This window comes from Lithobates pipiens, unplaced genomic scaffold, assembly GCF_037356315.1.
Source record: "Lithobates pipiens isolate NorthernLeopardFrog02 unplaced genomic scaffold, aLitPip1_a1.2 Scaffold_10, whole genome shotgun sequence".
Lineage (NCBI taxonomy): Eukaryota > Metazoa > Chordata > Amphibia > Anura > Ranidae > Lithobates > Lithobates pipiens.
Window position 1 is genome coordinate 192,182,216 of NW_027507686.1, and position 27,082 is coordinate 192,209,297.

The window sequence follows — 27,082 nt, forward strand, 5'->3', positions numbered from 1 at the left end:
TGGACTCTGCGTAATCCTTTCCCACTGTGGAAGGAATTCGCTGAGTCTTGCGCCTACCTTTACGGTGGCGTCATTTACCTTCTTTCTGAGAGGCTCCGGAGCTGGAGAAAAGAATTGCACTTTTTTCTTTTCCTTTCCCCAAGTTCCATTTCCTCCTTGGTTCAGTTTTCCCCTTATGATGGGTCTTTGAATAGGGGCCTCGAAAAAATTTCTTACCCCTTTCTTTCTTGGGCCTTACAGGAAATTTCTTGCCCTTCTCCGTAGATCGGGACAAAACCTGATCTAGGCCTGAACCAAACAGCAAGGAACCCTCAAAGGGGATGCCGCATAGGCGAGACTTGGAAGTAAAATCCCCATCCCAGGTCTTGACCCATAGAGCTCTCCTGGAAGAGTTCAAAAGTGCTGCTGCTTTAGCTGTGGTCCTAACAGTTTCTACAGCTGCATCTGCCACATATGCTACTGCTCGACTGATTACTTCGAGCGAGTCTACAATCTCTTTAGCCTCCCTACTGCGGGAAACATGATCCATTAATTTGCCCAGCCAGGTGTCAGCATTTCTGGCTACACAGGCGGAAGCTAGGGCAGGCGCCATTGCTGCCGCATTCGCCTCCCAGGCTCTTTTGAGTAAAGTTTCCGACTTTCTATCCATCTGATCCTGGATATTTCCGGAATCTTCAAAGGACAAATCGGACCTCTTAGATACTTGCGCTAAGGCTGCATCCAGGCGAGGAGCTTTAAAAATTTTTTCCTCCTCCTCATCTTTAAAGGGACACCTCCTTTTCCAAGCTTTCAGTTTGAGAAGCTTGCGTTCAGGTTCCTTCCATTCTCTAAGGATTATCTCCTTCAGAGACTGGTGGATGGGAAAGGTCTTGGTCTGTAACCTTCCTAAACCTCTATATACTCTATCTTGAGCTGAGACTTGAGCAGAGGGAACCTGAATATCTTCTGAGGCGTAAATGGCTTTTAATAAACCCTCCATGTCCTCACTCGGGAACAAAAATCCCCCAAGCTTAGCCTCCCCCTGGCTATCTTGGTCTGAATCTTCCTCTCCAGAACTACAATCTGGTACTTGGCCTTCCTCTACCTCAGATAATAGGGAGACTTGGCCCTGGGAACTTTCCGCATAAGATGTGGAAAGGTTTTCCTGTAACTGAGGAGTCTCTCTCTCTGACGGTACTTCCTGCAAACCCTTCACAAGGGTGGACTGAAAAGTTTGAAGGGTAGCCAACATTTCTGCTTGTAAGGCCCTACATTCCTTCACGACCTGAGCGGTCTCCCTGCCTGCGAGCTTGATGATACATCGATCGCAGAAAGGTTTGGAGTGGTCTTGTGCTAACTTAGCGTTACAGTAACCACAACGCCTGGACTTTGAAGTAACCTTCCCCTTAGACCTAGCAGCTGACCCCTGGGCAGAGCTTTCGGTCCCTGGGAATAGTCAAAAAATAGACAATTTAGCTACACAAGTCCTAAAAGGGGCACAGGAGCTCTACCCCGAGAACCCTGCCCCTAAATAAAGTTGGATCACTCACCCCCAGTGGCGACCTCAACGATTGTCTGCTCAGACTGACCTTCCTCTTCCATGACGATTTGCTGCCCTGCAGGATCGCTGGATCAGGTCTCGAGCATCCCCTTGTTGTCTTTTCCAAGTGTCAGGAAAGCGTCTTGCAGGACGAGGAGACTGGGTGTATTACAGCACACCCGTTCGGTTTGAAAAAACGCGCCGATCAGCGCCATCTTTAAGGAGGTCCGTCGCCCGGAAATGACGCACGGCCTCTTCCGGTCCTGCGCACTGAGGCTGGAACGCACGCCGGTGCGTCCAGCCATCTCAACTTCCGGAACTCGATACCCGGAAGTGACGCCCTTGGACTTCCGGACATGCGCTGTGGCGTTGGAACGCAGGCCATCCGCGTCCGCATAAGGAAAGGCATCACCTCACCACTCCACCAACGAATGTGCAGGTAGGCCAATACAACAGGGGAATAGCCTACTGGGACAACTCCCCTGTCCCACGAGGCTCATACAAGGCTCCCTAAGGAGACCTTGAGTGAGGAATACCCCCCCAAGATTTCTCCTGGGGGTATACAAGGGAGCACCACAGACCCTGTCTGTTCAAGTCCCTAAAAAAAAGAACCTCACGAGAAAAACACGGGGTCCCAGACCCCAAGGAAAAAACCTTTTAGAAAGAAACTTGGTTTCGCTGTCATCCTGTGGGAAACACAATCAAGAACTGAGGGTCTGAGGGAGGGGTGGGGACTTTTAAACTCGTTGTTGATTGTGTTTCCTGTCAGGTGGACCAGTCATCTCTCAGGTGTGCCGTCCTGGAAGATGACTGGAGAAAAATAAATAAAAAACAACCATTCTCTTCCGAGCTATATCAATGATCAGTTCCAAGTACTGCAATCTCCGTGATGGATTCAAGGAGGATTTCTCTAGTCTGAGAATCCAACCTAGGTATTTCCAGGTAGCTGACCAAAGTTTGGATTAAGTGGGCTACCGAATTGATCGATGAAGAGAAGATCTAAACAGGCTAGTATTGTTATACCTCGAGCCATTACCCTAGCTAAAGAAATGAGCAGGGCCTTTGTAAACGCTGAAGGTGGAGTAGCTAGACCGAAAAGGCAGAGCTACTAACTGAAAATGAAGATTTTCTACCTTGAAGCGTAAATTTCTGGTGAGCAGGAAAAAAAAAAATGGTACATGGGAAAAAGCATTCTTGATGTCAACTGATGCCAGAAGTTCTCCCACTTGTAGGACGGAGACTACTGATTGGATTGACTCCATGCGAAAAGAATGCATATTCAAACCCGGTTTATATCTTTGAACTCCAAAATGGGTCTGACATCCTCGTATGGTTTTGGAACCATAAAAAAAAATAAGGTTTGAAAAACCCTAATCCTTGCTCTACCAAGGGGACCACCGATATCACTCTTTTGCCACGTACACACGATCGGACAATCTGCCCATGTGTTGGCTCCAGCGGACTTTTTGTTCCCAAAAGTCCTGCGGACTTAGAAAGAAGCATCCTCCAGGACTGTGACATCATAAGGGGCGGGGGTCACCATGTGACATCACCCGGTGACCCCGCACAACGGGAGGAGGAGGGAGAAGGGAGAAGGGAGAAGGGAGGAGGGAGACAGTGACAAGACCGGGCCAGCGCTAGTTAAAGAGCTGTAAGAAGACAGCGGAGGCCCGGCAAGAAGAACCGAAGAGCGGGACAAGACCCCCGAAGTCAGAAGAAGACCCCCGGATGGCGGCGACAAAGGAGAAAGCCTGGCTCTTCTGCTAGTAAAAGAACTAGTGGTAAAAGAGCAGAAGATAGCGGAGGAGTCCGGCGAGAAGGCCCCCGAAGGAGGAAGAGCTGTCTAAAAGTATTTTATAAACCTGTGTTGTGTTTTTTATTAACACTTTTTTCCTCCAGGTGAATGGGTAGGGGTACATCGTACCCCATACTCATTCACATAGGGTGGGGGGCCGGAATCTGGGGGCCCCTGGATTCTAAGCCCCCTGCCTGCAGACCGCGACAACCAACGACCAGGGTTGTCGGGAAGAGGCCCTTGTATTTATCAACATGGGGACAAGGTTTCCCACGGACGTCCACCCAGAATAAGCCGACCGCGCTGTAGCCGTCTTTCGGCTATGGCCCGGTCAGCATGTGGTTAATTATAGAGGGTCAAACACACTTTCCCAAAAAAGGTATATGTCGGATAGCAGATCCAAGATAATCCCTTCTTATGGTCGGTTATTGCTATCGGCCATCACAGCTCCCATAACATATGAATCCTTTGTGGAGCTTTGTCAGAGAAAATACAGATTGCAGTCCTCCTGGAACTGAGCAATGGAACACAGGTTTGTAGGATTGTGATACAATCCCAACTCTAAAAAAGTTGGGACCGGGTCATGTTTACCATGATGTAGCATCCCCCCCCATCTTTTAAAGTGGTAGTAAACCTGCAGCTGCTGGAAAAAAAAATTCCCCACAAGGCAATGATATAATGTGCTAGTAGAAGGAAGCCCTCCACAGCCGTAATGTCACCGTTGAGAGGGTCCACATCTTTCCAATCTTCCTTTTGGGTTTGCGGCGTCCAGCTACATGAGCAGCCGGAGGAGTAATGACGTCACTACTGCGCATGTCCTCCGACATTTTTGGCATGGGCTCTGAAGGTCTGGCACTGTAAGGCGGACCATTCGGAGCACATGCCCCAGTGAGGTCACCGGTTGCATGCACTCTGAATGTCCCCTGTACTGTGCAAGTTTAGGAGATATTCACAGTACCTACAGGTAAGCCTTATTATATGTACAAGTGGTGTAATAGAGTTTACTAGCACTTTAACAACACTCTGTAAATGTCTGAGAACTGAGGAGACCAGTTGCTGGAGTTTTGGAAAAGGAATGTTGTCCCATTCTTGCCTGAGCATAAGCTGCTCTAAAACCTGGATATATATCTTTCAGCATTGATGGTGCCTTTCCAGAAAGAGTAAATAGTGCCGTTTTTTTTTCATAACATCAGTTTAAAGTTCACAGTTCATTTTAGAGCCCTTTTACACTAAGCCACGGACAGTGTTAGCGGTAAAGAGCTGCTAGTTTTAGCCCCCACTTTTAACCCCCACTAGCAGCCGAAGAAAGCAGAAAAGGTTAAATGCCACCATGTAGCGTCGCTGCCAAAGTGCTTTGGCAGCGGTGCCCATTAATTTCAATGGGCAGGGGCAATTTAGGGGTGGTGTATAAAACGCTCCTCCACCGCCCCAAAGATGCTGCTTGCAGGACTTTAACGCCCTGCCAGCGCACTGTCAGTGTGAAGGAACTCGAGCTTTCACACTGGGGCTGCAAGGGAAGAATTTTTCAAGCGCTATGTTTAACCCTTTAGCGCTTAAAAAACGCCTCCAGTTTGAAAGGGGTCTAAAATAGCAGCTTTTCAGTAACAGAAGTCTATTCATACACCATGATATTTTTTGGGTTTGATGAATTTGGTATATACATATTTTTTTATTGGGTAGCTTGGTGGTGTTGCACATATATAGAGAAATTTAACTAGGTCTGGGGGTTTGGCCTTGTGATCTCTTTTGAAAGGGAGGATCAGAAGTCAGACTGAGCAATTCTCCCATGCAGCATACCGTAGATGCCTTTGCTTTTGGTTATATGAACAATACTGCAAGAAGAACTGGCACAGTATTTTCTCCAGAAAAGGCAAGTGCCCAAGCCTTTTAATTACTAATGTTTGCCCTTTAGCATCTCATGCATTAGCTAGCAGATAACAACAAATGCATTTTTATAATGGACTCACTTGCCAACCCAGCACTGCTTGGTTCAGATAATCCGAAAAGGACATCTATTATGTGAGTTGCAGGTCCTGTGCGGTACTGATTCAGTGTAATCAATGCCCTATAGATAAATGAAAAAACAATAATTAAAAGTAAAATGTAAGTTTAGTACAATTACCTGACTGTTTACTTTAAAATGATTTAGTTTGTGCATGTCCAAAGCCTGGCCCGTGGACCACTTGCAGCCCATATTCCAGTTTAATAGAGCCCCCCTGGTAATTATAGATCTCTTTTGTGGCCCCCAGGGCCAAAAAAGATATATATCATATTCATCGGTGCTGCCTCGGAGGGGACGGGACGAGTGTCATCAGATTACATACAGCAGAATCTCCTGTTTGCTCAGCAGTGTCTGTAATCTCCTGGGCTGGCAGTGGATGACTTTTATGTCTATCATAGTAGGCAGGACTTTGTATTAAAGAGGCCGAAGAGTAAACAGGAGATTCTCCCGTATGTGCACCGTCGGCGCTTGTTCCACCACCCTCCCTGTCCCCTCAGAGGCTGCAGATGGGCACTGATACATTGGCCACTAACCCTTTTTTACAGTTCTGTATTTAAAATAAAAAAAATTTTCCTGAAACTTCCCTCTTAACTGGTTCCCAACCGGCTCACGCAGACATACTGCGGCAGAATGCCTCTCCTGGGCAAAAAAATAAAAATAATATATATAATCTTTGCCCAGGAGAGCCACCAGAGGTACACGCGCACACCCGCTGCACAGTTTGCACACCCCTGCTCTACATGCAAAGTACTGGACAAAAACATGATTCAAGAAAAAGCCAGATACTACAGTTGTTTAAAATTAAATGTTTTTCCTCGCTAATCTACACTTAGTACCCCTATAATGACAAAGTGAAAACAGAATTTTAGAAATGTCTGTGAATTTATTAAAAAGAAAAATTTTTTTTAGCACATGTACTTGAAGTAGAAGTTCACCCAAAACTAACTCCAAACCTACTCTCAGCCACATTCTAAAACAAAACTATCTAGCCCTGTAAATAAACAATCGCTATACGTATATATTTTCTGCAGCAGCTCTCGTCCAGTCCCACACTGAGCTGTCAGCGGTGGCTTCAGCGTATAGGTGTGTGGAGGAGAGGTAGCCAACAACGGAAGCCCCATAGTAACTCTATGGGTGAAGTCACCTCCCAGCCATTGTCCGTTCTCTCCTGCACACAACATCCACTGCTGCAGACAGGACCGGATGGGCTTCAGAAAAAGCAAGTATAGGCTTCAGAAAAAGAAAGTATAGCGATTTCTACTTTAGATATGTTTTGGAACGTGTCGTAGATAGTCATAGATTTATGCTGCGTACACACGAGCGGACTTTTCAACATCCAAAGTCCGAAGGACTGAGTCCGTCAGACTATCCGATCGTGTGTGGGCTGCAATGGACTTTTGACTCGCCAAAGTCCGAAGGACTTTAGAATATGGAACATGCTTCAAATTTTTCCAAAGGAACTCCGCCGGACCCGGTCCCCTTCGAAAAATCCGCTCGTGTGTATGCTACTTCGACGGACTAAAACCGACGCTAGGGCAGCTATTGGCTACTGGCTATGAACTTCCTTATTCGAGCCGAGTCGTACGTCATCACGTTCGAATCCGTCGGAGTTTAGTGTGATCGTGTGTGGCCAAGTCCGCTCAGCCGAAAAGTCTGTCAGAACTCCGTCGGAATTCCAGCAGAACTCCGACGGAACTCCTTCGGAAGTCTGTCGGACATAAGTCCTCTCGTGTGTACGGGGCTTTAGAGTTAGTTAGGTTTTGGGTGAACTTCTACCTTAAGTATTTAGACCCTTAAGTATTCAGACCCTTTGAAGCACCATTGGCAGCAATTACAGCCTGCACCCCTGGATTGGGGGGATTTTCTGACATTCTTCTCTGCAAATCCTCTAAAGCTTATTCAGGTTGGATGGGAAACATTGCTGGACAGCCATTTCCGGTTCTCGCCAGAGATGTTCAATGGGGGTCAAGTCAGGGCTCTGGCTGGGCCACTCTAAGGCATTCACAGAGTTGTCCATAAGCCACTCCTGTACTGTCTTGGCTGCGCGCTTAGGATCATTGTTAAGTTGGAAGGTGAATCATTGAGCATATCTCTGAAATATGGTGGTGGCAGCATCATGTTGTGGGGGTGCTTTTCTTCAGAGTTCAAGGAAGGAAAATGCTGCTTCAGGTGAGCAATCACTAGAGTCCGGATGTGCTGGGTGCAAGCCATGGCTCACCACTGATGATCAATGAGAAGAAAAGAATGGCTGCACACCAAAGGAACATTCCAACTTGTTTGTTTCAAAATAGCAAATGACAGCCAAAAAGTGCCCGAACCCAGGAGGTGATGCGTTTCACACTGACCACAGTGCTTTTCTTCAGCAGGGACAGGGAAGCTGGTCAGAGTTGATGGGAAGATGGATTGAGCCAAATACAGGGCAATCTTAGAAGATAACCTGTAAGAATCTGCAAAAGACTTGAGACTGGGGCGGAGGTTCACCTTCCAGCAAGACAACAACCCTAAACATACAGCTAGAGCTACAATAAAATGGTTTAGATCAAAGCATATTCAGGCGTTAGAATGGCCCAGTCAAAGTCCAGACCTAAATCCAATTGAGAATCTGTGGCAAGACATGAAAAATGCTGTTCACAGATGCTCTCCAGCCAATCTGACAGAGCTTAAGTTATTTTGCAAAGAACGGGCAAAAAATGGGATTTTTTTCATCATACCTACCTGTAAAATCAATTTCTTCATTTAAGTAATTGTGTTCTAAGGGACCTACAGTTCTCATAAGTGCTCATAAGTTTACATACCATGGCAGAATTTATGATTTATTGGCCATTTTTCAAAGACTATGAATGATAATACAAACCTTTGTAAACTTTTGATCAGGGTCATTTGGGTAGTTTCTGTTGTGATTATGATTTTCAAAAAGAGTAAACACACTTGATTGATAATAAATGGCTTCAGCCAAACACTAACCATGAGTGAAAGAAAAGTTTTTGTGTTATCATTCATATTCTCTGAAAAATGGCCAAGAAATCAGAAATTCTGCCAGGGTGTGTAAACTTATGAGCACAACTGTGTGAATAAGTGCAGTGAACTTTTAGAAAATTCAGGCAGCATTCATACCAGAGTGGCTATAAAGCCCTTCCAAGGTTGGTCACCTTGTCATTGTGGAAGGGCTTTTGCACTTTTGCAACTTAAAACTGATGTAATTGGGCAGCATTCAACACGTCTGGGGTAAAAGGTCAAATAAAGAATGATCTACAAAAAGTTCCCTGGCACTTAAAAACCACTTGATATACAGTGGATATAAAAAGTCTACACACTCCTGTTAAAATATCAGGTTTCTGTGATGTAAAAAAAAACAAAAAAAAAAAAAATGAGACGTAGATAAATAATTTCTGAACTTTTTCCACCTTTAATGTGACCTCTAAACTGTACAACAAACTGAAATCTTTTAGGTGGAGAGAAGTAAAAATAAAAAAATAAAACAAACAATATGGTTGCGCAAGTCTACACACCCTTAACCGCTTGCCAATCGCTGCACGTAGATTTACGTTGACAGAATGGCACGGCTGCGCAAATGGGCATACCTGTACGTCCCTTTGAATTTGCCGCCATGCCATCACGTGCACCGTGAACTCCGTGAGTAGGTTCATGGATCCCGTGGTCTCGATGTCCGCGATCGTCTCACAGAGAGGAAGAACGGGGAAATGCTATTGTAAACAAGCATTTCCCCGTTCTGCCTAGTGACAATGTCACTGATCACAGCTCCCTGGAAGCGGTGATCAGTGTCGTGTCACACACAGTCCCCCCCCCACAGTTACAATCACTCCCTAGGACACACTTAGCCCCTACAGCGCCACCTAGTGTTAACCCCTTCACTGCCAGTCACATTTACACAGTAATCAATGCATTTTTAATCCCACTACCACTTGTGCAAAAGTTATAGCATCTACAAAATAGGGGATAGTTTTATGGCATTTTTATTAATATATATATATATATATATATATATATATATATATATATATATATATATATATATATATATATATATATATATATATATAATAAAAATGCCATAAAACTATCCCCTATTTTGTAGATGCTATAACTTTTGCACAAACCAATCAAACGCTTATTACAATTTTATTTTCCAAAAATATGTAGAATACGTATCAACCTAAACAGAGGAAAAAAATTTTTGTATATAATGTGCAAAAAGTAAAAAAGAATGCGTTTTTTTCCAAATGTTCTCTTTTTTTATTGATAGCGCAAAAAATAAACACAGAGGCGATCAAATTTGTGGTTAAAAATAAAAAAAAGAACGCCAGTTTTTTCCTCTTCATGTTCAGCTTTCTAGCTGAAGCCTGAAGGTTTTGTGACAAAATTAACTGGTATTTGGAACTGTTCATAATTCCCCCTACCCTGACCAAGACCCTGTTCCAGCTGAAGAAAAATAGCCCCAAAGCATGATGCTGCCACCACCATGCTTCACTGTGGGTATGGTGTTATTTTGTTGATGTGAGCCAAACATATCTTTTGTGTCAAACATTGTTCTTTTGTTGATGTGCGTTCTTTTGCACCAAACACATCTTTTGGGCCAAACATATCTTTTGGAATTATGGCCAAAAAGTTCAACCTTGGTCTCATTTGACCAGAACACATTTTTCCCATATGCTTTTGGGAGACTTCAGATGGGTTTTTGAAAAATTTAGCTGGGCTTGGATGTTTATCTTTGTAAATAAAGGCTTCCTTCTTGCCACTCTACCCCATAACCCAGACATATAAAGAACACAGGAGATTGTTGTCACATGTACCACACAGCCAGTACTTGCCAGATATTCCTGCGGCTCCTTTCATGTTGCTGTAGGCCTCTTGGCAACCTCCCTGACCAGTTTTCTTCAGATTTGGAGGGACATCCAGTTCTTGGTAATGTCACTGTTGTGCCATATATTCTCCACTTGATGATAATCGTCTCCACTGCGTTCCATGTTATATCGAATGCCTTGGAAATTCTTTTGTGCCCTTCCCCTGACTGATACCTTTTAACAATGAGATCCCTTTGATGCTTTGGAAGCTCTCTGCGGACCATAGCTTTTGCCATGGAATGCAACTAAGAAAATGTCAGGAAAGACCTACTAGAACAGCTGAACTTTATTTGAGGTTAATCGCGTGCACTTTAAAATGATGGCAGGTGTGTACTGACTCCAAGTTTGAATGTGATTGCTTAATTCTGAACACAGCTACATCCCCAGTTATAAGAGGTTGTGCACACTTGTGCAACCACATTATTTTAGTTTTGTATTGTTACCACCCCCCCCCCTACAGATTTCAGTTTGCTTTTCAATTGAGTTGTATAGTTTAAAGTTAGGAAATAATTTATCTTCCTCTCATTTTTTACATCACAGAAACCTTTTATTTTAACAGGGGCATGTATACTTTATATATCCATTGTAGATTTGTGGAACCCTGGGTCCAGATTTTATTTTATTTTTTTTATGTTTCATACCCCAATTTACAGTGCCTTGCGAAAGTATTCGGCCCCCTTGAACTTTTTCCCCTTAGCCACATTTCAGGCTTCAAACATAAAGTGGCAAGAAGAAAGCCATTTCTCAAAGATATCCATAAAAAGTCTTATCTAAAGTTTGCCACAAGCCACCTGGGAGACACACCAAAACATGTGGAAGAAGGTGCTCTGGTCAGATGAAACCAAAAATCGAACTTTTTGCCCACAATGTAAAACGATATGTTTGGCGTAAAAGCAACACAGCTCATCACCCTCAACACACCATCCCCACTGTCAAACATGGTGGTGGCAGCATCATGGCTTGGGCCTGCTTTTCTTCAGCAGGGACAGGGAAGATGGTTAAAATTGAGGGGGAAGATGGATGCAGCCAAATACAGGACCATTCTGGATGAAAACCTGTTGGAGTCTGCAAAAGACCTGAAATTGGGATGGAGATTTATCTTCCAACAAGACAATGATCCCAAACATACAGCAAAATCTACAAAGGAATGGTTCACAAATAAACGTATCCAGGTGTTAGAATGGCCAAGTCAAAGTCCAGACCTGAATCCAATCGAGAATCTGTGGAAAGAGCTGAAAACTGCTGTTCACAAACGCTCTCCATCCAACCTCACTGAGCTCGAGCTGTTTTGCAAGGAAGAATGGGCAAGAATTTCAGTCTCTCGATGTGCAAAACTGATAGAGACATACCCCAAGCGACTTGCAGCTGTAATCGCAGCAAAAGGTGGCTCTACAAAGTATTAACGCAAGGGGGGCGAATAATTTTGCACGCCCCACTTTTCATTTTTTTATTAGTTAAGTTAAAAAAGTTTCAAAAATCCAATAGATTTCATTCCACTTCACAATTGTGTCCCACTTGTTGGTGATTCTTCACAAAAAATAAAAATGTTATATCTTTATGTTTGAAGCCTGAAATGTGGCAAAAGGTTGAAAAGTTCAAGGGGACCGAATACTTTCGCAATGCATTGTATATTATATTTTTAATTCTCTTTTAAATTAAACCAGAAAATTCTAAATCCATCCATGCTTCAGGCTATAGAAAAAAAATATATATATATTTGATACATGCGTAGGGTATGAAATAAACATAAAAGGCACTTACTTTTTTATCCTTTTATAAGTGACATCATTTGCCAGCTTCAGAAGCCTGTATGTATTATCGCTACTCAGATTTAAAGCATCGCTATGACTTTCATCAAAGGCGATATTGATAACTTTTTGTGTGACACCAGACACAATACCAGTAGCAAGAGGCTCACTTGGGCTGCTGGACTCATAAACACCCACAATGTCCCCTGCAACAGAGAAGTACAAGAATGGGATAGAGCAACTTAAAAAAATAAAATATTATTATTATTATTATTATTATTATTATTATTAATACAGAGGCTTTAACAAAATAACAAAAAAATAAATTGTATACTTACCTTCTCTGTGCAATGGTTTTGCATAGAGCTGCCCTGAACCTCCCTCTTCTGCAGTGCCCCGCTGGCACTGTCTGCTCCTCCTCTTCTCCGTCTGCCCCTATAGCAAACTGCTTGCTACAGAGTCAAACATACAGGCTCGTATACGAGCTGGGCTGTTTGTGTCTATTGACAAACACAGTGCAGCTCAGCCCTGCCTCCTGCTCTCTGTTCACAGGATTTGGTTGACAGCAGCTTTTTCTGCCTCTGTGAGCAGAGGGAGAGGAGAGAGCCGCTGCAGGTGGGGACAGTGCTGGACTGAGAAAGGACTCAGGTAATTAAGGAGGGTGAGGGGGGGGTGCAAACACCAGAGCATTTTTTACCTTAATGCAAGAAATGCTTTAAAAAAGGTAAAAAATGTCCAGTCTTTAAAATCACTCACCTTACACCCAGCAAACAAAGAATTTGTTTACACAATGTGTGCCGATTTGCAACGATCAATGCGGGCTCAATGGAAAGACACTGAAAATAAATAGTTATCCTTGTGCCTTGTTCACACCATTCTAACGTGTGGTGCATAAAAATGCAGCATGTCTGCAGTGCACAACTATGGCTTACAATGCACTGCTGTGCTAGGAGGTAAATGAAGTATTAGTTAAAGGACATCAAAGTGCAACCTAACCATCCCCAATCCTTCACATATGCATACTTGCCTGCATCCAATATCTACGGCCTCCAATATTAGTTTACACCTTTCTATCTAGAATTGTATGGGTCTGTATCCTGCTTAAACAAATTTGATTTAAAAAAAATATATATATATAGAATAGAAAATTTTGACTTTATAGACCAGAGGACATACTCAAGAAAAAAACCGAGGAGTGGACAAAAACATAGCAACCTGGAATTGCCATCAAGCCCACAAGAAACAAAGGTTTAAATCTGAACAAAACCCTCAAGTAACAGCTTGGAACACTTTGAGGTCGACACTTGCATCACCCGAGGCCTGAAAGTCCATCTGGTAGAACGTGAAAAATGTGTGAACAGAGGACCAAAGTGGCAGCCTTAAAAATCTGGGATCCCTGAAAACCCTTCTCTTTAGAGAACCCCTATCCAGTCTCCAACTAACATTACTTTTATTTTCTCCATCAGCTTATCCCCCACAGTTGTTACTTTTTGTGTCATCTGACCCTCCCTTTTAGATTGTAAGCTCTAACGAGCACAGGCTTCTGATTCCTCTTGTATTGAATTGTATTGTAACTGTACTGTCTGGCCTTATATTGTAAAACACTGCACAAACAACTCCTGTACTATAATAATAATAATAATAATAATAATAATAATAATAATAATAATAATAATAATACAGAGATGATTGATGCTGAAAAGCCCCGAGACACCAACAGTCCAGGTGAATGGGCTCTGATGGGAAAGGGAGGACCTTTTCCTTAAAGTGGAGTTCTGCTTAAAAAAAAAAAAAAAAAAAAAAAAAAAAAACTTAAAAGTCAGCAGCTACAAATACTGCAGCTGCTGACTTTTAATAATCAGACGCTTACCTGTGCCAGGGACAAGCGATGCAAGGGATGGAAGCCCCCCTCGTCTCTCCCTCCGCTCGGCAGCACTGGCACTGTAACTGTGGGCATCCGGCTGTGACTTCACAGCCGGGGGACCCAGTGCGTATGCGTGAGCCACGCCTGGCCGTGCAATCATCTGGGACCTGTGACGTGTCCCAGATTACCTGGGGGGGGGGGGGGGGAGGGTGATCTTCACTCTGGCATCAAGGGAAGTGACATAAGGAGCCGAGGTAAGAAAGCAGGCAGATTATGAAGGACCCCCTAGCAACAGGCATTAAGAGTTGAGTAAAAAAGATTTTTTTTTCCCCAAATTTTATTAATCGTTTTTAATGCAGCAGAAAATTGGTAAAATAATTTTATGAGTGGAACTCCACTTTAAGGGTGTATGCCCTGAGGAGGAGTTCTCTGGTCCATGTGGCAACAATGGAGTGGGAAGCGCTGTGTCCTCTAAGCACTTGTACACACGGTCGGAGATTCCGTCTGAATGTTTCCTATCGGACCGTTTTGTCGGATATTCCGACTGTGTGTGGTCTGCATCGGACTGTTTCCGTCGGAATATCCGACGGACCAATTTTTCCAACTTGCCGGTAAAATTTTCAGACAAAATACTCCGATCGGACATACTCCGATCATGTGTAGCCTACTCCGAAGGACAAAGTGCCACGCATGCTCAGATCAAATTCCTAGACCAAAGCTATTGGCTACTAGCCTGAACGTAGTCCCGTCGTAACGAAATAACATCATCACGTTATGTGCAATTGGATTTTTCGACAACTTAGTCCGACCGTGTGTATGCAACATCACTTCCGGACCTCTTCCGGAATTAATCCGTCGGAATTACTCCGACGGATTTGGTTGTCGGAATCTCCGACCGTGTGTACAAGGGCTTAGAGCCCCATTTTGTTCTACCTGAAGGTCCTCAGTCTTGCGAAAAGAGGCTGTGGCTGCCAAGCAGATGCTGACAGCCCTATCCACATCAAAACAATGTAAGGCAATTTACTTGTCTTGTTTTGAGGTAGGACAGAGGGCAGAGAGAACAATGTCCTAATTGAGGTGGATGGAGAGGACAACCCTAGATAAAAATGAAGGTTTTAGTCACAAAATCAGCTTGTCCTTGTGCAAAACAAGAGACACTTTACAAGATAGACCTGCTAACTTAGAAACACACCTAACAGATGTGATGGCAACAAAGAAGACAAGGTCTTCCAAATGAACATCTCTAATCACATCTAATCATCTCTTAACATTAGGTTAAGCTCTCAAGGTGACACAGGAGTAAAAATTGGGGGAATTATATAAGCAATTCCTCATAGAAAAGTCCAGTTAAGGGAGTGTGAGGCAGGAGCTTTTTGGAAGAGAATGGATAAGGCAGAAACTTGTCCCCTAAAGCTACTCTGGGCCAGACACTGGACAAGACTGAAGAAGTTGCGATAGAGTGTCAGGCCACGTACACACAGGCGGATTGTCTGCCCAACTTAGTCCGCTGAACCGTGTTTCAGCGGACAATCCGCTCGTGTGTGGGCTTCAGCGGACTTTTTCAGCGGACAGTCTGACGGACTAAGTCTTTCGGAATTTCCGTAATTTTGTCCGTCCAAACTTGGTTTCAGCGGACAGTCCGCTTGTGTGTAGGCAAGTTGGACGGACTAAGTATGGTGCATGCTCAGAAAGGATTTACACGGCCGAAGGTTGCATTGCAGTGTATTGGACGTCGTTTTTCTAGTCCCGTCGTACGTGCTGTACACGTCATCGCGCAAGCTTTCAGCGGACTGTCTGTTCATCGTGTGTGGTCAAGTCCGTTCATTCAAATGTTGGACGGACTGTCTGTCGGATTGTCTGACGAACTTAGTTGGGCAGACAATCCGCCCGTGTGTACGCGGCCTTAGGGTTAAGGGTCCTGTCCTCGTACCATGCAAAGAATGCATTCCATGTGCAACAAGTTTGGATTTCCTTGCTCTGAGTAAAGTGAAAAAAACTGAAACAGAAATAACCCTATCCTTTAAGACTTGGGATTCAACAGCCGCCATCAAAACCAGCAGGCAACGTATGCATCAAAAGATGCTTTTAGAACAAACTTGAAACTTAAAGTGTAAATTGCAACCTTACACAGCTGCCTGCAAAACCATGCGGCCAAAGCAAGCATCCTAAGATGTGCTTACATCAACTTTGTAGAATGTAGTGAAAGTGTGAACCGACGACCAAGTTGCCGCCTTACCCACCTGAGAGATAGACGCTTGATGTCGGAAAGCCCAGGAGGTTCCAATTGCTCTGGTGGAAAGAGCCGTGACAGGAAAAAGGGGGCACCTGCCTGAACCACGATCTGTCTGATCCACCGAGAAATGGTGGATGACGAGACCGCCAGACCTTTTTTCGGACCGACCACCGAGACAGAGAGTCTGACTTCCGGAAGGGAGCTGTAGCAGACAGATACACCCGTAAATGGGGTAACCATACAGATATCAGCAAACCTGAAACCCAAAAAGTGCTGGGTAAAGTTGAGACAGATCTCAAAGTAGGACCTCTACAGTCTTGTGGGGAGTAGATCTTGGGGAGGCGAGAAGAAACGTAATCTCCAAAAAATTAGGAAGAAGTCCGCATGGAAGCGTACCCGGAAAAAGAGGTGGGTGGAGTGCCCCTTTAGGAAGAAGTGTTTTGTATTTCTCCCGCCGGTGCAAAACAGGGGGGGGGGGGGGGAGGATATGTGGAGATGCGACCCCATGTCACAGGTGCATGTAAAGCAGTATATGCCCGATTTTGGCAGGAATACTAATTACACACCTGTGGGCTGGGTTTATAAACATGCCAGGAAAAGAAGTCAGTGCTCAGACTTGGAGACAGCTCCGCCCGGCAGACAGGAAGTCTAGCCAGGAGGGTTCCAGTGGGAGACGGCTCCAGAAGAAAGAGACAGGAGGTCTCGGAGTCTAATGCCGGAATTTCGAAAATCGTATCTAAGAATTTTCGTATGAATTTCGCGCCATTAGTGGGCTGCAGCAACAACCGATTTTTGTGTGGACATGTTGGAAATTTTTTGAAAAACAATTTTCTAATTAATGATGGGAGAATCGTGCGAGAAATGTAATAAGAAAAGAAAATGTACGGAGATAAAAGAAGATTCCCGGCCAAGAAAATTCTTTTCTGTAGCAACATGAGGTGAAATTGAAGGCTTGGTCGGCCGAATTACGAAAATCAATGGTAGCATCATCGGATCACAAAAAAAAAAAATTCTGATTTTGAAAAGAAAATTTAGGGCTGCAACTAACGATTATTTTCATAATCGATTAGTTGGCCGATTATTGTTTCGATTAATCGGTTAACCTTTAAAAAAAAAAAAAAAGCGATTTGCATTTTTACATTTTTTTGGCCAATTTGTTGTTGGGCAGATTAAAAAACACAAATTGTGTTATTACATTGCTTTTCTGCAGCTTCTCCATTGAAGTATATTGAACCGAAAAAACAAAATAGCACCATCTTGCGTTAAAAAAAAAAAAAAGTCCTTGTCTTTTCCAAATATGCAGCAGCTAAAAGAATCATGGATGTGAACATGTCCCATAGGAAACCATGTAAATGAACTGTGTTTCTGCAAAAAGCACCAGAAAACACAGAGGTGTGACCCAGGCCTAACATAATGGGGTTAAAGAAACAAATATTTGTACAAAAAGAGGAAATAATCGCAACTGTAATGCCACGTACACACGATCAGAATTCCGGCCAGAAAAAGACCGATGAGAGCTTTTCATCGGAAAATGCGACCGTGTGTACGCTCCATCGGAATTTAGCTGTCCGAATTTCCGCCAGCTAAAAATTGATAGCATGTTCTCAATTTTCCCCGACGGAAAAACTTTCTATCGGTAATTCCGATCGTGTGTATGCAATTCCAACACGCCAAAAATCACGCATGCTGAGATTCAACTACGAGACAGAAGCTATTGGCTACTGGCTATTGAACTTCCTATTTCTGGTCATGTCGTACGTGTTGTACGTCACCGCTTTATAAATGATCGGAATTTGATGTGACGGTGTGTAGGCAAGACAGCTTGAGCCGAATTCAGTCGGGAAAACCATCAGAGCTTTTTCCGACGAGAATTCCGATCGTGTGTACATGGCATAAGGGGCTAATTTTTTTACTATGGGACAGTGAAAGTAATATTTACAGTAGCGATTTGCTCTTTTTGTACTATAAAGGGCTAATTTTAGTTTTTTTTTAACCCCATTATGTTAGTGGCCGATTACTCGATTATGAAAATAGTAATTGATTATTTTCATAATCAATTAGTTGTCGATTAATCGATTAGTTGTTTCGGCGCCAAGAAAATTTGTTCGAAATTCGACCGTGTATGGCCTGCATAAGACTGCAGGTGACAGTCTGGGTGCATGTCTGAAGCAGGCAGGTGTAGCCTGTGACTAAAGCAGCACGAGAGCTGACAGTGAGTAAGCCAGGAAGCTACCGTTTGTTTATACAGTGATGGTGGAACCCCCTGCGAGGGAAGATTACTGTTTGTTTGAACTTTTTCGTTTCCTTTAAATAAAAGTGGGCTGCCATGCCCTAAAAACGCAAGTCTGGAGTGGCACGTTTCTGAAGAGCCCTTAAACAAAAACAAGTATTGTACACTGCCTTCTCCAGGGGTCATCAATATACAAGAATGTAGATTAAAGCGGAGGTCCACCCTAAAGTGGAGGGGGAGGGGGGTGCAGTTACCTGGATAATCCAGGTAACTGCACCCACTTCCGGGATAGCTCTCTGCGGAAAGGGGCGTAGATCTACGCCCCTTTCTGAAAGTCCCCCGCTGCCTGCTGGGAAACACACAGATCCCAGAGGCAGCGGGTCCATCCTTATTGCGCAGCGCGATTCGCGCATGCGCAGTAGGGAACCGGGAAATGAAGCCGAAAGGCTCCACTTCCTGATTCCCATACCCAAGATGGCGGCGGCAGCACCCGGGAGACGATTGAGAGATCGGCTTCGGGTGCCGACATCGCGGGCGCGCTGGGCGGGTAAGTGTCATCATTTTAAAAGTCAGCAGCTGCTGTATTTGCAGCTGCTGGCTTTTAAAAAAAAAAAAAAAAAAAAAAAACGCGGAATCCCGCTTTAAGTTCCTCGTGACATTATAAGAAACTATAGCCAGTTATGGTAAGGAGGAAACTGAACCAAAAAGCTTTGCACTGGTTCAGTGGAGGGTTTTTTTATTTTAATTTTTTTTATTTTTTTAACTATAACCTGCCTTGGTGTACTTTCACTGGTGGTGGCCTACAAGCCTGAAATAACTATTTAGACTAGTTTGGTATAAATTACTTTATTATGCTTTGTAATATCAGGCTGTATGAGTGTTGTAAACCAGTTGTTCTGCATGCATTATAAATGAAAGTTATATTATAAATACTCCTCTGTAGGTGGTGGTGGTACACTGCTGGTTGGTACAATGGCTTTGCTGCTGTAAAATAAAATTTGTGAGTCTTAAGTACCTGATCCAAAGCAGTTACTCGGCAGCACTGCCTCAGCATCATACTTCCTGGGTGTGAAGGTGACCAGAAGGCGTCCGTATAGCCCTGTTTTTTGGTTTGCTACCTGCAGTTTCAGCAGGCATACTCCCTTTCTCTGTAATTCCTTTAAAGAGATATTTTCCTGCCAAGTCCTGCAAATACAAAAAAAAAAAAAAAAAAAAAAAAAATAAATAAATATAGAAAATAATAATAAGCACAAGTTACTGTACATTAACTATATAAGGCTCCTTCACATATATGCAAATTGGATGTGTTTTTAACCGCATCCAATTTGCATGACATGTGACTCAAACCAGCTTTCTATGGAGCCGGCTCACATATATCCGGTGCAGCAGCTGTGCGAATTCGCTACAAATTTGAAAAGAATCCACTGGCCGGGGTTGTGGGGGACTGCGGGTAGGGGCCTTATCGGAATCTGGAATTGCTCTTTAACAAGGTGGCCCCTGGATCTCGACCCCTCCCCTATGTGAACGATTATGGGATACATTGTACCCCTACCTATTATCAAAAAGAAATAAAAAAAAACCACACAGTTTTTGACAAAAACAGTGTCCCCTGGTGTAGATCCATTGTCAATCATGACGCCTGATGCCACCACTGCCCCCCCCCCCCCCCCAAAAAAAAAGAAAAAAGCTCAGTTTGCACCAAAGACTCCTGCTGTCTGACTGCTCTGTCATGTGACGGTTCTTAAATAGCTAATGTCACATCGCAAGGGGGCGGTGCCACCAGGTGACAATATATTTGGTTCACTTTCGAACATTTAACGCAGACGAATTTAAAAATATGGAGCATCTCCTTCATTTGACAGGATCCTGAAGAGAACACAGGTTCACTTTACAGCATCTTACCTCACTTTGCACTTTTGTAATTTAAGCCCAATGCATGCCGAGTACAAAAAACTATTGTGTTGAAACATATAAATCTTATATAAGAATATGCAAGTGGCTAAACTTGCATTCCTGATAATGAAAATATACTAAATACACCCGAATTGATATTTACAACATCTGAATACACCAAATGGAAGTTTCAGAGTTCCTCACAACTGAAAGTGTGGACTTTTTGTAAATATATGAATTTTTCTTTTGCACTTTTTTTCACTTTTTGCACTTTATACACTTTGGAAGATTGTTTCCCCCTTTTTTTTTTTTTTGCACAAGAGTTGGACTTTAATATATATGGACTATTGTATGATACATGGTTTCTTCATTTTTGAGGACATATGGAGGTATATGGTGTGTAAAAATTGAGCAACAGAACACTGTCTGATTTAGCACATGGCATCTATATCATCTCCCTTCCTGAGATTTATAGTCACGATATGGTTTAGAATTATTTATCCGTTCATATACCTTTTTTTCATACACTTTTTTTTACTGCAGCACTGTATATTTAATAATTTTTCACTGTGGAATAGTACATTATTTATATCACACACTTTGTGAATGGGTTTGCAGAGGCCGGATTGGATGACTGGCCTGCTGTGAAAAGTAGGATTTGTATGTGCAGAGGGAGGCACTCCGAGAACATAAATGTGGGCTTACTGGAGTTTACAATTTAACAGCAAGCTCCACGATATATAATATATCAACCTGTCTTCCTTGCTTCTCGGAGAATAGAGAGGCTTTTGGAAATCCCGTCCATTACTGATTGGCCGTGGGTAATACTATATCATTCTTTGTGGCAGCACCGTAGACCCTACAGTTAAACTCTTAAAATTCTTGAAAGTGTGGACTGTTCTTGTGGACATCTAACCAGACTCTGACCTTTTTGTTACCTGTACATCTTGGGAGAATGCCAAAGTCAGAGTCTGGTTAGTTGTCGGCAGAAAAATTCTGCCCTTCGGACACGTTTAGTTATGAGAACACGGAGAATAACACTTGGGGGGATTGATTTACTAAAAATGGAGAGCAGTTCTGCACAGAAACCAATCAGCTTCCAGTTTTTGTTTTTTTTGTCAAAGCTTAAAGTGGTTGTAAATGTGAACACTCAAAATGAAAATAAGCAGTTTACCTCTAAAGCATCAGAAGTCATCTGTTCCCAGCTCTGCCAAGAAAGGAGCATTCAGCAATCTGAAATCCTCTCCACTTTCCTGCAGTGTTAAACCCGACACATCCAAAAAATTTGTGTCGCCACACCCCCGCTCCTGTGACTGACAGACTACCGTATTTATCAGCGTATAACACGCACCCCAAGTTTAGGAGGGAATTTTAAGGGAAAAAAAAAAACTTACATCTAAATGCCCATCAATGCAGCCTTATAAGTGTCCATCTGAAGCCTTGTCAGCGTCATTTGCAGCCTTGTGCATCATTGTCCCCTCTGTGATAATGTCAGCTTTTATTATTAAAAATGGCGCCGCCGAGATGTCCTGTGTATCTCGGCGGTGCCCGGTAGTTCTCGGCGGCTTTTGGGCGCCTTCGGCCGTACTCTGCGGTTTTCCAAAAGCCACTGAGAAGGGCCGAAGGCGGCCGAAAGTCGCAGAGAAGGGCCGAAGGTCGCCGAGAAGGGCCAAAGGCGGCCGAAAGTCGCAGAGAAGGGCCGAAGGTCGCCGAGAAGGGCCAAAGGCGGCCGAAAACCGCGAGAAGGGCCAAAAGCGGTCGAAAGCTGCCCAGAGCCCAAAAATCGCGGAGGATCGGCGTATAACATGCACCCACGATGTTCCCCTGATTTTAAGGGGGAAAAACTGCATGTTATACGCTGATAAATACGGTATGTAGTTCTCTCATGCGCGAGAGAAGGATGCATGTCCAGTATTTCATCACAGATCACTCCCCCTACCGTTTCCGGCTCACCCAGAATTGGCTGCTCCAAGCTTGAGCATTATTGGTCTAGATCAGTTGTCTCCAAACTGCGGCCCTTTGCTTGCCTCCATCTGGCCCTTGGGACACTATTCTTCCAACTGACACCAATGATGAGGCACCATTCCTCCCACTGACAACATCAAACGGGCACCATTCCTCCCATCGATACCAACTAGGGCTGCAACTAACGATTATTTCCATAATCGATCAGCCGATTATTTTTTCGATTCATTGATTAATCGGATAAAATCATATAAAAAAAAAAAAAAAACCGCACAATATGAAAAATAAACGCACAATGTAAAAATGAAACAATTATCAAATGTTGATCTATAAATTATACCACGCGATGAATATATATCTCAGAGTGCACAATGACTAAATAAAAAAGCCAATACTATTAAAAATATATATATGAAAGAACGCTTGTCACAATTGAATTTAAATTGTGCAGATACAATAATGCAAATATTAGTCCTCTAATTAACAAGATTTGCACATTGCACTTTGCACAGATTTTACAAAAACACACCCACTAATTTCATTTTAATGTTTGTATATTTTACATTTCCTGGGGTTATAAAACATCAGAGTAGAGCGCTTTTACTATCTGTATTTATAACATTGGTATACTGTTCCAACTTTTTGTTGCGAGCCTGGGGTAGTGGCAGCCCTCTTATATCCACCGTTCTTTTGCAGCTTATCCATAGCGCGAACCCCCTTTTTTCTGTTACAATCTGTCCAACTCCGCCTGCCCGCAAGTCTCCGTCCGCTTCAGTCCATACTTTTTCTCTGCCGCGAAAGAAATATCCTGCGCATGCGCTGTTAATAGCATTGAAGTGGCGCATGCGCGGTAAAGGGCCGCCGTCAGCTGTTTCAGTGACGGTGTAGTGTTATATTTTGCTGCCTATCACAGAATGCTACGGAAGTGACGTTGCCGCCAGAAATTGCGTACTGCGCATGCGCATAGCGTTCCAAACACTCGCGCAGTGCGTTCCAACATAGTTTCGGCAATACAGTTCAGCGAAACCATCACATAATGTTACGGAAGTGACGTTACAGACAACACAAACACTGGGCCGTGCGTTACAACACTAATACTTCGCTTGTTACCTAGTATCATTATTTACCAACCATGCTGAGCTACGTGCGGTGTTAGGTTTTGCATTGCTGGGACTTGTAGTGCCTATCCTGAGCTACCTGCTTCAATGTTCAGTGTCCTCATCCCTATCCCCCTGCTTCAATGTTCAGTGTCCTCATCCTTATCCCCAGGCTTCAATGTTCAGTGTCCTCATCCCCATCCCCCTGCTTCAATGTTCAGTGTCCTCATCCTTATCCCCCTGCTTCAATGTTCAGTGTCCTCATCCCTATCCCCAGGCTTCAATGTTCAGTGTCCTCATCCTTATCCCCCTGCTTCAATGTTCAGTGTCCTCATCCCTATCCCCCTGCTTCAATGTTCAGTGTCCTCATCCCTATCCCCGGGCTTCAATGTTCAGTGTCCTCATCCTTATCCCTCTGCTTCGATGAGGACACTGAACATTGAAGCAGGGGGATAAGGATGAGGACACTGAACATTGAAGCCTGGGGATAGGGATGAGGACACTGAACATTGAAGCCTGGGGATAGGGATGAGGACACTGAACATTGAAGCATGGGGATAGGGATGAGGACACTGAACATTGAAGCAGGGGGATAAGGATGAGGACACTGAACATTGAAGCAGGGGGATAAGGATGAGGACACTGAACATTGAAGCAGGGGGATAGGGATGAGGACACTGAACATTGAAGCAGGGGGATAAGGATGAGGACACTGAACATTGAAGCAGGGGGATAAGGATGAGGACACTGAACATTGAAGCAGGGGGATAAGGATGAGGACACTGAACATTGAAGCACAGGGATAAGGATGAGGACACTGAACATTGAAGCACAGGGATAAGGATGAGGACACTGAACATTGAAGCATGTAGCTCAGGATAGGCACTACAAGTCCCAGCAATGCAGAACCTACCACTGCACGTAGCTCAGCATGGTTGGTAAAAAATGATACTAGGTAACAAGGGAAGTATTAGTGTTGTGACGCACGGCCCAGTGTTTGTGTTGTCTGTAACGTCACTTCCGTAACATTATGTGATGGTTTCGCTGAACAGTATTGCCGAAACTATGTTGGAACGCACTGCGCGAGTGTTTGGAACGCTATGCGCATGCGCAGTACACAATTTCTGGCGGCAACGTCACTTCCGCAGCATTCTGTGATAGGCAGCAAAATATGACACTACAACGGAGCCGCACCGGAAGTTACGGGGTTACAATTTACAACACCGTCGCCGGGTGTGCCAAGATGGCCGCCAGCTCCGGAGCTAGGCCGAAGCCGCGGCCTTTCCTAAGGCCGCAGCAACGGACCGCTCCGCGGATCGCATGGTGCGGACCAACTAATCGATAATGAAAATCGTTGACAACGATTTCATTATCAATTATTATCGATGATGTCGATTAATCGTTTCAGCCCTAATACCAACTATGAGGCACTATTCCTCTTATAAAACCAACAATGGGAAACTATTCCTCCTATTAAACCCAATGATGGGGCAGAGTTTACTCCCACTGAGGCCGGAACATTTTCTACTCACACTGGCCACCAGTCTGGCACCCCCCCCCCCCCCCCCCAAAGTCTGATGAACAGTAAAGTGGCCCTTTGTTTAAAAAGTTTGAAGCCCCCTGGATTAGATGAAGGTGGATCTTTGAGTGTAATGTGCGAACACTATTCAATGTCTGTGCCAGCTGCCAGGCCACGCTAGCATGATTGCCGGAGACACGCCCATGGATCAAAGATTTTCAAAAAGCTGTGACAGGCGCAGGAGACAGAAAAATCAGGTACAACTACTGTGATTTGGTTTAGTACTGTCAAAGCATAAATATGATGCATGTCTTTGATATATTTTTTTACAACCACTTTAATTGAACAAGCTGAAGTTAGAAGCCGATTGACCACAATGCAGAGCTGCACCAGATTTTGCACTCTCCAGTTGTAGTAAATCAACCCCATGGTGTATTCAGCCACTGTTAAAGCGGGAGTCCACCGGGACTCCGCGTTTTTTTTTTTTTTTTTTAAAAGCCAGCAGCTACAAATACTGCAGCTGCTGACTTTTAAAATAGTGACACTTACCTGTCCAGCGCGCCCGTGATGTCGGCACCCAAAGCCGATCGCTAGGTCGTCTGTCGGGTCCTGCCGCCGCCATCTTGGGTATGGGAATCAGGAAATGGAGCCTTTCGGCTTCATTTCCCAGTTCCCTACTGCGCATGTGCGAATTGCGCTGCGCAATAAGGACGCTCCCCGCTGCCTCTGGGAGCTGTGGGTTTCGCAGCAGGCAGCGGGGCACTTGCGGGAAGGGGCGGGCACTTGCGGAAAGGGGCGCAAGTTACGCCCCTTTCCGCAGAGAGCTGTCCCGGAAGTGGGTGCAGTTACCTGGATTATCCAGGTAACTGCACCCCCCTCCCCCCTGAAAGGTGCCAATCGTGGCGCCGGAGGGGGGGGGGGATTCCGATGAGCGGAGGTCCATTTTAGGGTGGACCTCCGCTTTAATACTGTGTCGGGTGTATGTAGTGTCTTCTTATCATCAGGCATGCTAGTTCAGCCACTTACAACAGGGAAGTTTTGTGGTCATAGGAAGTGCCGGCAGCATTCAAGCTTGCTCACCGGAGTTATATTTTTGAACTGTTTATCTTTTATTAAGTCTTTCTACAAAGTACAAATAATTGATCAAGAAATCAACAAGAAATCAATGATTTAAAAAAAAAAAAAAATGTAAAAAAAAAAAACAAAAAAAACCTAATTTTTTTTATATCAAATTTTTTTTCAATTGGACTTTTTTTCATTTAAATCAGATTTTTTTTTTTTTTTTTTTAGCACATTTATTTTATTAAGATGCTTTTGGAGTAAAAATCTATATAAAAGATAGTTTTCTATTTAAGATACAGTACATTCATAATTTTGTTTATTCAGCATGAAATGGAGCTTAGTTATGTAGCATGAGGCTCTATATTCTGCAATACTTAACATTTTTGGTAAACTAATTCAATTAATCCAAGCTCTGCAAGCTGAGATAACATGCACTTCATTGATGCATTCACACAAGTTCAAAGTAACCATGAGATAAACTTCTAAAAGTTCAGGAATATTCCTATATCCTATTGTTTTACAAATCTATGTACACTACAAACTGTATGATTTGTATCGGTTCTGATATTGCTATTTTACTAACCTGACAGCTTATTGTTCTATATAGATTCTTTAATATTTGCAAACAAAATGAAGGTTTCCTAACTACCAGAAAGAATAAGTCCTTACATTTAAAGAGTACCTGTCATTTCGGATCCATCATGGCAGCGCCTGTTAGCGGCATCCACTCACCTGCTGCTGCCACGTCCCTCACCTTGTTGTGTCACTGCCGCATCACCAGCTGTCCCATTAAAGTGAATGGGACTGTCGGTGAGTCAACAGCAGGTCAGAGGAGGAGCCGCGGGATAGAGATGACAGTTGCTCTTAAAAAAATGATGATTTAAAATCGAATTGATTTAAATCAAGCCTTTTTACTAGTGATTTAAAGCAAAGCCACCCTGTCAACACACCATCATATATCACAGGAGCGGTTTAATTAAGAATTTTAACATTCACATTCGTTTTAGGACCATGAAAGTGCAGTCTACACGGGGCATGTCAAATTTGGATGAAACAATTGGCCCAACCGAGAGGACTAAGCCCTGGTTCACACCGGTGCGATTTGTCATGTGATTTGAAAGTTCCAAATCTCATTACAAGTTGCACCCCACTGCTGGCAATGGAACTGTTCAAATGTATTTCGCAGCGACTTTGAAAAAAGGTTTCTGCACTCGTTTTTCCGTTTTCATTGCAACTTGCATAGGAACAAAATTGGCACCGATCTGCAGCTTTGACAATAATCAAAGCCGCACT

At 43.7% G+C, this 27,082-nt stretch overlaps 1 protein-coding gene across 2 annotated transcripts in view; it reads right to left on the reverse strand.

Moving 5' to 3' along the window:
- The window catches only part of IGHMBP2 (immunoglobulin mu DNA binding protein 2), a 102,407-nt gene that overhangs the window by 67,602 nt on the left and 7,723 nt on the right, over positions 1-27,082 (reverse strand). For both annotated transcript variants that reach the window (XM_077460787.1, XM_077460786.1), the window contains exons 2-4: positions 19,269-19,438; positions 11,940-12,132; positions 5,282-5,379 (exon numbers count right to left, since the gene is read on the reverse strand). In XM_077460787.1, the coding sequence (XP_077316913.1) occupies positions 5,282-5,379; positions 11,940-12,132; positions 19,269-19,438 (461 nt within the window). The remainder of the gene's footprint in view (positions 1-5,281; positions 5,380-11,939; positions 12,133-19,268; positions 19,439-27,082) is intronic.